The following is a 13,809-nucleotide window of genomic DNA, read 5'->3' as shown; positions in this document are numbered from 1 at the left end:
TTTCATTAGACACCATCTAATTTTGCGTTTATTTTTAAATAAAATCATTGTATTTTTATTTACAAAGTCAACAATCATTTCGTTAATTATTACATATAAACCTTGAAATGGCCCCATTTTAAATTCAAGTAAAATAAAACTTCCTTTACGAAGAAAATCCATAATTTTCTATATATCGGACGACGAACAAACAGTTAACCATTTTGATCGACCGATTCAGACAGTAGCTGATACCTAGTTTCCATAGCAATCTCAAACAATCTCGACCAGTTTTAATTATACTGTCTCGTAAAAATATCAAACCCTTTCTTTCCCCTTCCCTCTTTTCTCTTTGTTCTTGAATTTTATAGAAACAACATAATAAATGTTCTTTCCAAATTCTTCACAATGGCCTCAGGTACCTCACGTAACGGTATATTACATACTTAAACTCTATTTTTGCGTTTTAAAAATATTTTTTAAAAATTTTTAAATATATTTTTTTTTTATTTCAAATTAATATTTTTTTTTATATTTTCAGATTATTTTAATGCGCTAATATCAAAAATAATTTTTTTAAAATAAAAAAATATCATTTTGATGCACCACATTAAATAATGTTTTGTAATATTAAGAAGCACGTCAAATAATTTTTTTGATAACTCTAGGTGTCCGGGCCAGTTTACAAGCATTACGACTAATTCTCAGACCCATTGAATACTCCACAAACTCAAGAGATAGGTAAAATATCACGGGAATAACAGGCATACACGTTGAGACTTGAACCCAGAAGACACCATGTAAAAACAAGAAGAAAAATGAAAAGAAGTGAAGTCGGCCATGTTTTAAAAGAGGGAGGGGCTGTTTTTGTTTTATTTACAAAAATATCTCTCTTTCTTATTTGTATACAATTTAGTCCTGATAAATTTTTTAATCATTGGTATTTCTGACTTAATTTTTTTTTAATCAGTGTTTACAAACCTGCTATGAATTCTTTTTTTTTAAAGTCTGTCATCATGGATATTTTATGAAAAGAAAGATCATATCATTATTGTTTTTATGAATATTTTATTTTTTATTTTTATTAAATAAACTATGCTGCTTATAAAAAATATATTTTTTGTCTGGATAACAATATCACATGAATAAAAAGATAATTTTTATGAAAAAAATATTTTGCAGGAGGATGGGTTGCCACTCGGCCTAAGACCGCTGCATGCACGAGGTCATCCTTCTCTCTTCCCCTTTTCATTTTCATACTACTGTTCTTGATATTCATATGTATATGAAAATTCATATCCATACATAGATGAATATACATATTTATACTACCAAAGGATGGCATTGCAAAGTTTGATGTATAAATTAATGACACAGCACTTGCTGATTGTATTCATGAAAATAATCAACTTAATTGCTGATTAGTATTTATACAGCACTTGCTGATTGTTTAAATGATTCTTTGAAGCAAGGTAGCCATCACCGGGTTTGGAAATTGCAACAAGAATTTCCAGTTTTTCTTTCAACGTATATGATTCTGAAGCACTAGACACCACCTCGAGGAAATCTTTTCGTATAGATAATAACTCTGTCAATACTTCTTCATCCATTGCAGATCCGACAACTTTAATTTCTTAGAGGAGGGATTAACTTAGGCTCTCATATTAGCAAACTAGGAAATTTGTTTGGCTGTGAAGCATCTTTGTTTTATTTTTATCATATAAAATAAGCTTCCTAATTAAATAATTTTTAGCATTACATAGGACTTCAATTAGGAACTTTCAGTCTCTGGAATATTTCTGCTTGGTCTGCTGTCTGCACCTAAAACAAAGTATTCTTATTCTATGTACTAAAACTACTGCCAAGTTACCGCAATGGGACTTCGAACACTATATTTTCCTAACACCAAAACAATAGATCCAAAAGAGGAACTACTTGCGCTATCTCTTCCTCCTGACTCGACAAAGGTCACATTATAGCTTAGTTTCTGTCCCAATTTTACAAAACTCAAACTCTGAGGCTCCAATATCACCGATACTCCGTTGGGTTCTTTCACTTTTACTGTGTAAGTACTCAAAGGGAACCCGACATTTGTCAGGGTTCTCTTGAATGTCACCCTGTTAGGTCCCCAGTCTGGAGAACTTTATCATCAGGACAAGTTACAGTACTCCTGGACACTTCGAGTTATTTGAGAAGATGTGTAGTTTTGGCTGCACAAATAGCTTGCATAGTCTTCTGTGGTAATATCGTCTGTCAACCCTGGATCTGAAGCACTCTATGGGTCAACATGACCCGAACCAAAAGCAAAAACAGGTAGATGATGCAGAGTTACTGGATCCAACATCTGCAATTGGAGATTTTCTGTTGTCTGTAAGACATATATGCTGTTGTCATTATTGCTGATTTAATTGCTGCTGGGGACCATTCTTTGTGGACTGACTTAAGTGGTGCGGCGAGGCCACTAACATGAGGGCAGGACATTGAAGTGCCTGAAATTATGTTGAACAATGCGCTTCTTTTGTCACTTTTAAGTCGAGTGGGGCTAGTCATTGATGGCCACACTGCTAAAATGTTCACCCCTGGTGCAGTCACGTCCGGCTTCATCACTTCTGATCCCACTGAACTAGGCCCTCAAGATGAAAATGCAGCCACCATTGGTGCAGGATCACCATATATTGTCACTTTGAAGGCAATCGAAGCAGTTTCCCTGTTAGCCGAGTTCACATACTTTTTGACAGCCATACCTGCTGACGCTCCTAAAGAACTTGCCGGCAGAATGTGAGTCTCTGTGAAAAGCTCTTCACCTCCAGTTTCCGGGTTGATTAAAAGCATTCCTGCTCCCGCTAATTTTACTTGCTCTCCTTTTTGAGCTCGGCCATTCACCCCCGTCTCGCAAACAACAATTTTCCTTTCACTAACTTTTTTTTCAGTGACCTACTAATACAATACTTAGCTCCTTCGCCACCCGTAGTCCCTCCATAATCTAGTGGTAATTGTGCTGTTGTTTTGCCTGAATATAGAGACGCACCTTCAAAAGTTTGTCCATTTCCAAGCTTGACAGTTGTTGGAAACCTTCGGTCAGTGTAGCTAGCAGCTACTGTCATGATCCATGGCGCATTGTTGGCAACCGAGGAGATAGATGGGCCTGAATTACCAGCAGAGCAAGAAACAAAAACCCCCTTTTGGATTGCCCCAAACAAGGACATAACAGCTTAAACTTTTAGGATGAGATATTTCTTTGAAAATTATCACTATAAACTCCCTAAAGAGAATGATAACACATCAACTCCAATATCAGCAACAGCTTGGTCTATGGCAGCCAATAAATCAGTGCTGTTACAACCTGATGGCCAACAAACTTTGTAAGCTGCGATTCTTTCCGTATACTTCATTCCAGCTGCTGAACCATTCGCCAATCCATAAAAGCTTGCTTTGTCTACAAGGTTTCCAGCAGCAGTTGCTGCAGTATGTGTTCCATGGCCTTGTGCGTCTCGAGGGGATCGATGATCAATTGTTTCATTAATTCTTCCAACAGCCTCGTACCCTTTGGGATAGGCTCTTGCACCAATAATCTTCTTGTTGCAATTTGATGGTGAGAATTTTGTGCCGCTCTCGCTTTTGCCTTTCCATTTTGAGGGTATTGCAGACATGCCCGAGTCTTGGAAGCTAACATGTTCAGGCCAGATTTCAGCATTAAAAATGCCAACTATCACATCTGAAGCCAGATTTTGAGCATTCCAGAGTCCTTTTCCACTCTGTAGTCCAAGAAACTGAGGGTGTGTGTGTGTGGTGTGGAGAGTTAGCATTTCATCAGTAATGGCAGAGAGAAAGCCATTGACTCGGTTCAAGGCCCCAATTTGTTTGGTAGAGAGCTTGGGAGCGAAACCAGAAGTCACTGTTTCGTAGGTGCAGAGAAGCTGAGCAAATGTTATTTCCTAGTTGTTTTTTTTTGAGTATTTGGGTATGAGACAATCGATCATTCTAAGCTTATTATGAATTTTTCACAACTCGATGGGAATTAACCCTAGAAAAATTATGTGAATAACTTATTAAATATATTTATGGATCAATAAAATATATTTAAATTTAAGAAAAAGTCTGGTTGCTACAAATTAAAATAATCTAAAAAAATCATAATTTTTTATTCAACTACTTAATCAAATTTAAATTTTTATAAGAGTTTCTAAACACCGTTTTTTTTATATAAGTTCTTTTGATGCTACTTCTATCGTCAGATTTTGATATATCAAATTTTGGTTTGGGCTAATTAATTTTGTTATTTCCTTAATATTTTTGTATTTTTATTTTGTTTTCTAATAATTTTTTTTATCTAATTAAGGTTTTGTGAAGCTTCTAAAAGTTAGATTTCTTAAGCATTATTTTAAAAGGGAATAAAATTGTAAATTTAAATTTCACATTGCAATATGTTTTACTCATCAGATTTATGTGTTCTATATTTGTTTGTTATCTTTACATCCCGCCTCCATCATGAGGTTTTTCCTTTATCCTTCAAAATTAAGCGCACGCCTTCAAATGGATTGGAGAGAACAAAAGAGATTGAGCAGAGCTGGTGTAAGCTTCCACGAGCTACAGAAAGATGGGTTGTGGGACTGACCTAATCAGCGTTTGCATGATTAATTTGATAACTTCAGTATGGAATCCTTGAGAAAATTGTATCGACTGTCAACTGGTTTAGACGAATGATTAAGACATAAAAACACGATCTGGTGAATGATCAGATAATGGACTTCCAACTCTCATGATTAAAAAAAGAAGTTCATGCCTCGTTCAATGGCGTTGAATTATAAAAATCACATCAATCTAGCACCTTGCTTGTTTCTTTTTAGTTTTTTCTTAAAGCAATAGAGGCAAATTCAAATTCTAGTTCAAATCCTCTCTTGCTTTGGATCAATTGCTGATAGTTGTTTGTTTCAAGTCCCTTTTTAGTCATGAGTTGAAAGTACTCCTGGGTTACAATTTCTCGGTGTAGCATCCACAAGTTTGGACTTTAAACCGTATGATCACAAGAGGAAATATACCTTTTTAACAACCAGGAATTTGTTCTTAAGAAATCAACAACATTTATTAGATTTAGCATCAGGAAAACAATTACATATGCCCTTATGCTTAAATGTGCAAACAGTGGAGGGCATGCATCAAGTTCAGACATGCTAAAATGATAAAACATAGGTTTCTTTTCACGCTAGAGTTAGTTTAGCACACAGTGAAGGAATAGAAAGATAATTAGAGCTGAGATATAAGCAAATCTCTTAGAAGACACGATCGAAGCTTGCAATAATGCCCTCCAGGACATGATGCAGCGGAAAATCCGTTGCTGGTTTATGAGCATCGGAATTGGCCAACTTAGAACAGAGCTTTTTATTTGCCACGAGCTTTTGTTTTCATGAGGAGTCTCATTGCAGGCAAGTTAAACCTAAATCATTGCTTATTTTGATAAGCAAACTACAGAATTAAGCAACAAACGAGCAGCTTGCTTTTCTTACAAAGAAAAGAGAAGAAAATCATAGTAGCATGCAAGATTAGAGAAAGCAGGATTTGATCATGATAATCATGGTCGAGGCCGGGGTTGAGCCCCGGCCTCTGGTTCCGCAGTTTCGAAGGGTGCAATCTTGTGAGAAGTAAAGATAAATCTGATGGAATCTACACATTGTATGGTTGCAAAAACCACAAAAATGACAAAATAAAAGGCGAAAACTACCAGAAAGAACGTAGCTGAGGCATGTCGCTGTGGGGATTTGGCTTGTTCCAAGATCTTCTTGTAGTCCATGATGCCAAAAAACATCAGAAGAGCTCCCATCATAAACCCACAATTAATGGCTAAATTCTTTATGATCGTTAGCAAAACACTCTTCTCCTCTCTATGAGGTGCTCCGCATGTAATGGACAACATATCAAATATAACCAAATCTGCGAAATATCGTAGTTGAGGCTCTATGAATATCATGCCCTTAGTTTTTATCTCTTGAGATTTGAAAAAAAAAAAAATAGTTTGTGTTGAATGAAAATGGCTTTTGTTAAGAAGGGCCGGCCTGGAACGTGACAAGAGGATGCAGAGAGTTCTTAATTTAGAGTATGGTGCCAACTATCTTGTTTACCAAAATATTTCTTTATTTCAAGGCTTCGAAACATGAAGCCTTGTTGATTTTTTCAAATAAAATAATTGTGGTTTTTTTTAGGAACGGTTAACCTTTGTTCTTTCATATAGTAAGTAATCTGTCTTCTTCTCCATTGAACTTTGCACTGTAAGATGAGGGTAGTCCTTGCTTTAATCTAACCCCTTCCACTAATGTTGAAATTAAGCAAGATCTAATCCCTTTATACAATTAAGGCAAGCATTTCATCCTTCCTGGGTAAATGCAATTTCTTAATCACTTTCAGCTTATCATATTGTGGCATGCCAAGAATTGGCAAATTCATCTAGAATCGGATGTACACCAAAATTTACCAAGGCAATCATCAACAAACTATATCAGCATGACATAATTTACCAAGTACACTACACACACACACACACACACACACACACACACACACACACACACACAAACTCGTATGGTTGTATATAATACAGAGTACTTTTCCCATTATCAGATTTGTATTTGAGTATTAGTCCAGTGGTTTAAAAATAACGATAGGGCTCCTCACAATGTGACGATTGCTTTTCCATACTAGTGAACCTGACGACATTTGAGAACTTGGCATCGGTTTTGCCTTGACCACAACCTTAAAACTTCGCTTCTGCGAGGAACGAGAGAAGGAGAGGCTCATAGGTTTTACCACGATATCTACTCCTTTAGGAGCCTGGATGGTTGCATTGTAGATGGAAGGAGAAGGACCTACATTGGTAACTGTCCTTATAAAAACACCGACGGTCGGTTCATGCTTATTTTTTACACTAAGTTGCATAGTCGGATAGTTGAGAGCATCATAGCCAATTCCAGGAAGCAATGAGGAGCAATTTACGGATTTTGAACCAACTAAAACAGCTAAGGAGGATCTGTTATAGCCTTCGTGACATAGGAACTGAATGTAAGACATCTCATCCATGTCATAGACCAAGCCAGGGTTTCTAGCTTTTTCAGGATTTACTTGACCAGCACCGTAGGCAAATTCTGCATCGTTGTTCACTCTTGATCTCATAGGTTTTGCTTGACAAAGATTGGATGGAAGTGTAAGCAGGAAAGTTGATTATAACTGAATTGGGAACTACTGAAGCAGGAATATATTTTTACCTGTTGTCAGGATGGCGGATTTGATTGCTGCTGCGGTCCAATTTGGATGGAATGACTTTATATAGGCGGCTACCCCAGCAACATGAGGGCAAGCCATGGAAGTCCCTGACATAAGAGAAAATCTTGAGTGCTGTGTATCACCTTTCAGCCCGGTGAGCGACCTCAAGGGAGTGTATGATGCCAAAATGTCAATTCCTGGTGCTGCGACGTCGGGCTGTGTCACTCAAAATTAATCAAACAATAAGCTTAGGCGTCAGGTATTTATAGAAATCAATCTTGTTTGAGTTTTTTTCCCTTAATAATATACCTTGAGAATGCGTTCTGATCCTGGATTTGGACCCCGAGACGAAAAGGAAGCGATGAAAGGAGCAGGGATTTTTACTTCTTGGGTTCTGTATATCACTGCTGATGGAGATCTGTTTTTATCGAAGTTAGTCAGCCTGAGGACAATATAACAGAAACTGGGAATAGAAAAGAATAGGAATACGAATTACTTGGTGGAATGTATATAATTATTGACTTTGTCGCTGACGGTGGCATTGACTACGGTTGCTGGTGCCATAAAAATCTGGGCAGCATCAAGATATTGCTCACTCTCAAGAATAGTGCCTTTTCCTCCGATTCCTTTAACAACAGAGTCAGCACCCCATACTTCTAACTCACACAAGACAAGCTTCCCTTTCACCTTCTTAGGGTCCAACGAGCCATCGGCACAGAACCTGTGATGAAGTTTAGAACCATTACCTAATAAATCTGAAACTGCATATTGCTTGACAAACGAACTAGCAGAAACTGTAGCAAATTGATTTAAAACACGGTTGGTCAGATAAATTTATTTGAAGTTAAATTAAATGTGAGATCCACTTACATTTGTGAAGTATTTATTGAAAATTGACCTTTAATATAAATATTTTAACATAAAATATTCACATATTTTAAATTAATTATGTGTAAATAAAAAAATTAATTTCAAATAAATGATAAATTTTTTCAAATTCAAAACCTCAATCTCATATTAAAAAAAATTAAGATTTATGTGACTTAGATAATAATGGTGGCCTGAGAAGTTAAAATTAGGCGTATAAAACAACAAAACTTTTAGAGATCAACTTTAGGCTATGTGGGCACCAAGCTTAAATTTAAATTAATTGTAAAATAATTTTTTAACTCAAAAAAATTATTTTTTATCACTCATAAAGTAACTAATCTAATCAAAATTAACTTCCACTACATAGAATTTTATTTTAAAAAAGGAAAATGTTAGGTTTTATTTGTATTTCCACCACCTAAACTTCCCCCTTTTTTATAAAGGAAAATGTTATGTTTTATTTGTATTTTATGGCAAGTATTTAAAGAGTTAAAATATATAGTGAAACTAAATTCTATTTAACAGAATTAATTCATACATCATAAAAAAAAAATCATAAAAAACAGAATTAATTCATATATCATCCCCCCCCCCCCCCCCCTAAAAAAAAAGAAAATTCTTGTATAAATAGGTGCTGCAGGCGGTGTATCTACTAAACATCGATCATAGCAAAACCATTCTGCTACCTACAGCTTTCTGATTCCTTCAATTTGATCCTTTCCTACTTGCTGTCTATATTATAGAACTTTGGACTTTGAGTGTGTTTTTTAAGTTTCTAGGATGTCGTTGGAATATATTCTAGGAGATTGGTTGCATACAAATTATTTGTAGCCCTAAAGATAATTTTTTAATTCTTGACAATATTACTTTTAATTTTGTTATTTCATCCAAAATTCATCAACAAGTAGATACAATTTAAACATTTGGTATATATTTCGTTGCATATATATAATTATACGTAGTTTGGTGATTTTATGCTCAAGATAATTCTACAATTTTTTATCTATAAATCAAAGAATTTTTGTGCTCATTTAATTTAATATATACTATTCTATGCAATGTACATACACATGCAATTTATTATTCTGCTAGCTATTAATTAATTTACAATGTTATATTTATATAGAATAAGGTGGCTACGTGAACTAAACAGTTAGCATTTTTTTTTCCCAAACAGTACCTTGCACCATCATCGCTTCTAGAGTAACCAGCATCTGCCCCACTGACAATTGGATATAATTTTTGTTTTGGTTCAAATGTGTTCACTCCAATACCCTACGTCACATTAAATGCAAAAACATCATTATAATCTGTTGTCTGAAATATATTCAATCTGAATTTAGTATTCTGGGATGTTGAACAATATTACCGAGACAATCTTCCCATTGCCTAACTCGACTTTGCTCCTGAACTCCCTGTCAATGCCACTAGCTGCAACGGTCAAGAGCCATGGCGCATGGTTCGCCACGGAACTTGAAGATGGTCCATCATTTCCACCTGAGGCCACTGTGATAATTCCGTTCTTCATGGCATGGAATGCACCTATGGCTATTGCATTTGATACATAATCAGCGCTCACTCCACCAATGGATACTGATAGAACATCAACACCATCATGTATAGCAGCTTCAAATGCAGCAAGTAGGTCCATATCTGAGCAACCAGAGCTGACCCAACACACTTTATACATGGCTACCCTAGCGTCTGGCACTGCACCACGAGCAACCCCTCTTGCTAGCCCAAATAGGCTGGCATCTGGAACTAGGTTTCCTGCTAGTGTGGATGATGTGTGTGTCCCATGGCCATCCACATCTACTGGAGATAAGATGTCACTGGGATCCGGATTGCCGTCGAGCTTGAAGTATCTAGCCCCTACAAGCTTGCTTTAACATCCGAGACGAGGTGGGGAAAAAACAAGAAAGAAAGAACTCAGAGATTAAACCAATGCAACTCCTATCAACTAGTGATCATCAAAGATTGAAATTAAGAAGTACCGGAACAAATTCTAAAAATTTATATCCGTGTGGGAGGGGAAAAAAATAACAATTCTGTTTTATTTACAATACAGAAATTTACTTGTTGCATCCTGAGAAATTAGCATAGTGACCGCAAGTGCCTCTCCATTTTCTAGGTGGAGGGCCAAAACCATCATCCTTAAAGCTCTCAGACTGCGGAGTGATCCCTGGTATACACACCAAGAAACGGAGTTTTTTTTATATAGTAATAACTGTTTTGCTGTTGTGAAAAGAAACTTCAAACAGAAGTTACTTCAGTCTTCAAGAAGATTCAAAAACCTGTATCCAGTAGACCCACAACTATGTTCCTCTCCATTTTCAGGTTTCTTTTTGCAGTGCTAGGAAGCCCAATAAAATCCCATGATTTGGTTGTGTGGAGTTTGTGATATCGATTTGGAAACACGGAAAGAACTTCGTCCAGGACTGAACATTAATATTCACACCAGGAATAAACTGGATCAAAATCCAAGACTGGAATCTATAATATTACCAAGGAAACATACACGAATGGAGCGTTATACATACGTGACAGCTTTCTGGCTTCCGCTTTAGATAGCTTTGCAGCAAATGCATTGAAGATCTTTGTGTAGCTATATATGATGGACTCCTTCGCTTCTAGATCACTGTTTCACATAAAAAGAATAATCATCTGCAGGTATGGCTGTTCCACCCTCAAATCGAATATCAGACAATTAAGGCCATGTATTAACTGCACAATCAAGAGTGAGCAGTTTGATGGGAGCTAGAAAGTGGACTTACCTTCTCTTGATGGACGACAGAACATCAATATGTGTTTGCACCGCAGAGACATTATTGATCACCGGTTGATCTCCAAGATAAACAATAAAGAATTCCTGTTCATTTAACAAGATTCAGAATTATTGCACTGGAAGATGAATGACACGTTAGAAAGTGGAAACATATATGGAGATGGCTATTATGCAGGAGATAAATCTAAACCTTCTGTTCATCTTCAGTTGCAGCAGAAAAACCTAGCAAGATGAAGATTAGAACATTTGAAAGAAGAATGGAAGGAATAATCAATTTCTTCCTTGACATGCTGTTGCTGGGAGGATTAATTAAGGTCTTGGTGCAAATCTTCAGGACTTGTAATTTAGTTTATCAGTAGCAGCACTTCAAACAAGCTCCAAAGATGATCATAAGAACCAGAAACGTGTACTTATTCAGTTCTGTTTGATGAGGTACTAGGTTGGGAAACCTTAAAAGAAAGAAAACAAAATTACGGTGCTCTTATTCTCTCGTCAATCAATGTCATAGATAGCTCAGTTTGGGATTGCTTCTTTTGGAGGGACTTTGTCCACCATTTCCTTTTCCTTTTTGTATGCTATCAATCCCCAAAACCCTCTGAACCGTGCATAACAGAGTTCCTATATTAGAAAATGAAGAAACCCTAATACTACTAAACATGGAAAGTAAATAAAATAAAATATAGTTGCCTAATAAGATTCCTGGCCTAAATAAATTAAAATTGCCTGTATTTCGGAATTAATAAAGATACACAGATTACAATAAATATTATTAAGGCAGAAACCAAATTGTAGCATTGATTGCCATCCTGATTAGTCGATATGAGGCCTAACATCTCAAATGGCCGCACATCAGCTGAGGGATGGAATTAACCATAAACTTTCTTACACTACAGTAAGCTAGTGTGTCTTGGCTAATTAACCTGCTTCTGCCACACCATCTGTTTGGCATAGTGGAAATGACAGATAAAGTTTAAAACTAGAAATCTTCGGACATAAATGATATATAACCTTAAAAGATCATTGTCAAATTAGGAGAAGTTGCTTGAAAACAAAGCGCCACTAACATCAAGACCCTCCTTGAAGTCCAATTCAAGCAATTCAACTCTTTCAACATATGAGAATAGAATTTAGGATATTGGCTTAAAGTTTCCTTAAGAGACAGTTTAACTGGAATGGCCCTTTGTTTTTTTTCTTACAGCAATGCAAGTGGCTTTAGTTTATCTTTAGAAAGACATCCCCGTCAGGCTAGGCCCAGGACTGAAAGAAGTTGATGCTTAGATTCATAACCAAGATTTGGTCTTTGATTTAAACAAATACAAACTTGAACTTCAAGAGAATAAAATTAAAGAATAAACTTGATTTACATGAAAAGCTTAACCAAGTGTTGGTCTCGGGAGTAGGTCAAACTAGGCAAAGAAAAGGGATTTGGAATTGAAAGGTTTAACCTTCATTGGAAAAACTAAAATGAATTCCTAATCCCATATTAAGACTAACATTTGTAATTTTATAATTAAAATCTTTTTTTCTTTCCATGCTGATCATTTTTATAATCGGAAAAATATATATATAATTCTTCAATAAATATAAAATATGCTTAAATATAAAGTAATACATAAAGTAATGAGGTTTGTTATAAGTCGGCAAAAAGATACTTTTATATAGTAGGTGTTGCACCAACTTATCAAGAGTAAGCCATATAAATGTATTTTCAATCTTAGTTATAAAATTTAAATTAGCTATGTTTGATAACATGGTTCAACATGTTTTTTTTTTTAAAAAATATTTTTTATTTAAAAAATATTAAATTGATATTTTTATATATTTTTAATAATTTTGATATAATTATATTAAAAAATTAAAAATCTATTATTTTAATTAGTTTTTTTTTTAAGTAGCCTAAACCCTACTAATAAACAAACCAGGAAACCCTACTCTCCATGTTCCTCCTCACACATCTCTGCCGCCACAAACCTTTGTCCCTCGCGCGCCACATCTTGTCCTCAGCAGCCTCTTCAAAACTCCACGACATATCTACAACCATCCTTAATTATCAAAAAAAAAAAAAAAACACAAAATAAAATATATAAACTTGAATTGTAAACTTGAATTTTAAAATTATAAAAAATATTTTAATTAATTATATATTAACAATTTAATAAATAATAATATAGCACAATTAAAATAAAAGTAAAATAAATAATATAAATGTACAAATATCTTAAAATACATAATTCAAATAAAAATTTCATACATAATTTAAATAATTTAAAAATACAATATAACACAATTATGTCAATAAAATTCCATTAACTAAAAATTAACAAATCTAAAACAAACAATCTATTTAAGAATCAATAAATGCATTAACAATGATGTATAGTGTGGAGAGTTGGACAAAATACAAAAAAAAAAAAAAACATACATATATATAGTTAAATTCCTGATTGAAACAAGTTGAGTGGAGTTAAATAAACTACTAAAACCTTGATTGAATCAATATGATTTTATTGTGTTAATATTTTATATAGTTAAATTAAAAATTCAATTCTAAATTAAACTTTTAACTCATCACATAATGAAATATAAAATTAAACCTTCAATCACAGACTGTGGAGTGTAGTGTCAAGGAACTTAAATAGAGAGATAGTGAATTTTTTTAACTTTTGTCAAACTCATAAAATATGTCTGATTTTATCGATTTTAACTGATTTCAAGTTTTTAACTCGATTTTACATGTTATATATATATATATATATATATATATATATATAAACTCGTAAAATCATACATACAATTTTACAAGTCAACTCATAATTTTAATAATAATAACCACTACCACCTTCCCTCTCCCCTGAAAACTCTCAAACCCCAACAACAATAAAAAGAGGCAAACTTCTTCTCTTTTCTTGATCAAACCCCCAAGA

The 13,809-nt window shown here is 34.7% G+C and overlaps 1 protein-coding gene and 1 pseudogene across 2 annotated transcripts; both read right to left on the bottom strand.

The window, feature by feature from the left end:
* Positions 1-1,834: 1,834 nt before the first annotated feature.
* Positions 1,835-5,944, bottom strand: LOC133690768 (subtilisin-like protease SBT1.1; annotated as a pseudogene).
* A 612-nt stretch (positions 5,945-6,556) lies between these two features.
* Positions 6,557-11,663, bottom strand: LOC133691601 (subtilisin-like protease SBT4.14). 2 transcript variants are annotated; one of them, XM_062112181.1, is made up of 11 exons: positions 11,076-11,663; positions 10,875-10,969; positions 10,641-10,738; positions 10,395-10,538; positions 10,177-10,282; positions 9,470-9,983; positions 9,281-9,375; positions 7,727-7,951; positions 7,540-7,648; positions 7,233-7,446; positions 6,557-7,112 (listed from the first exon to the last, which is right to left on the bottom strand). In XM_062112181.1, the coding sequence occupies exons 1-11, from the start codon at positions 11,172-11,174 to the stop codon at positions 6,607-6,609; spliced, it is 2,205 nt and encodes a 734-aa protein (XP_061968165.1). In that variant the 5' UTR covers positions 11,175-11,663; the 3' UTR covers positions 6,557-6,606. The 2 variants fall into 2 exon arrangements, with proteins under 2 accessions (XP_061968165.1, XP_061968164.1); XM_062112180.1 differs by having other exon boundaries at positions 6,557-7,148; positions 11,076-11,641.
* Positions 11,664-13,809: the final 2,146 nt, after the last annotated feature.

Source organism: Populus nigra, chromosome 4, assembly GCF_951802175.1.
Source record: "Populus nigra chromosome 4, ddPopNigr1.1, whole genome shotgun sequence".
Lineage (NCBI taxonomy): Eukaryota > Viridiplantae > Streptophyta > Magnoliopsida > Malpighiales > Salicaceae > Populus > Populus nigra.
This window is presented reverse-complemented; position numbering and strand designations above follow the sequence as displayed.

Excerpts from the sequence above, each read along its gene's own strand:
- LOC133691601 (XM_062112180.1), bottom strand. The coding sequence starts at position 11,174 with ATGTCAAGGAAGAAATTGATTATTCCTTCCATTCTTCTTTCAAATGTT. Across the intron at positions 9,376-9,469 it reads GCAATGGGAAGATTGTCTCG|GGTATTGGAGTGAACACATT; the intron begins GTAATATTGTTC and ends AATGTGACGTAG. Across the intron at positions 7,952-9,280 it reads AGAAGCGATGATGGTGCAAG|GTTCTGTGCCGATGGCTCGT; the intron begins GTACTGTTTGGG and ends ACTTCATCACAG.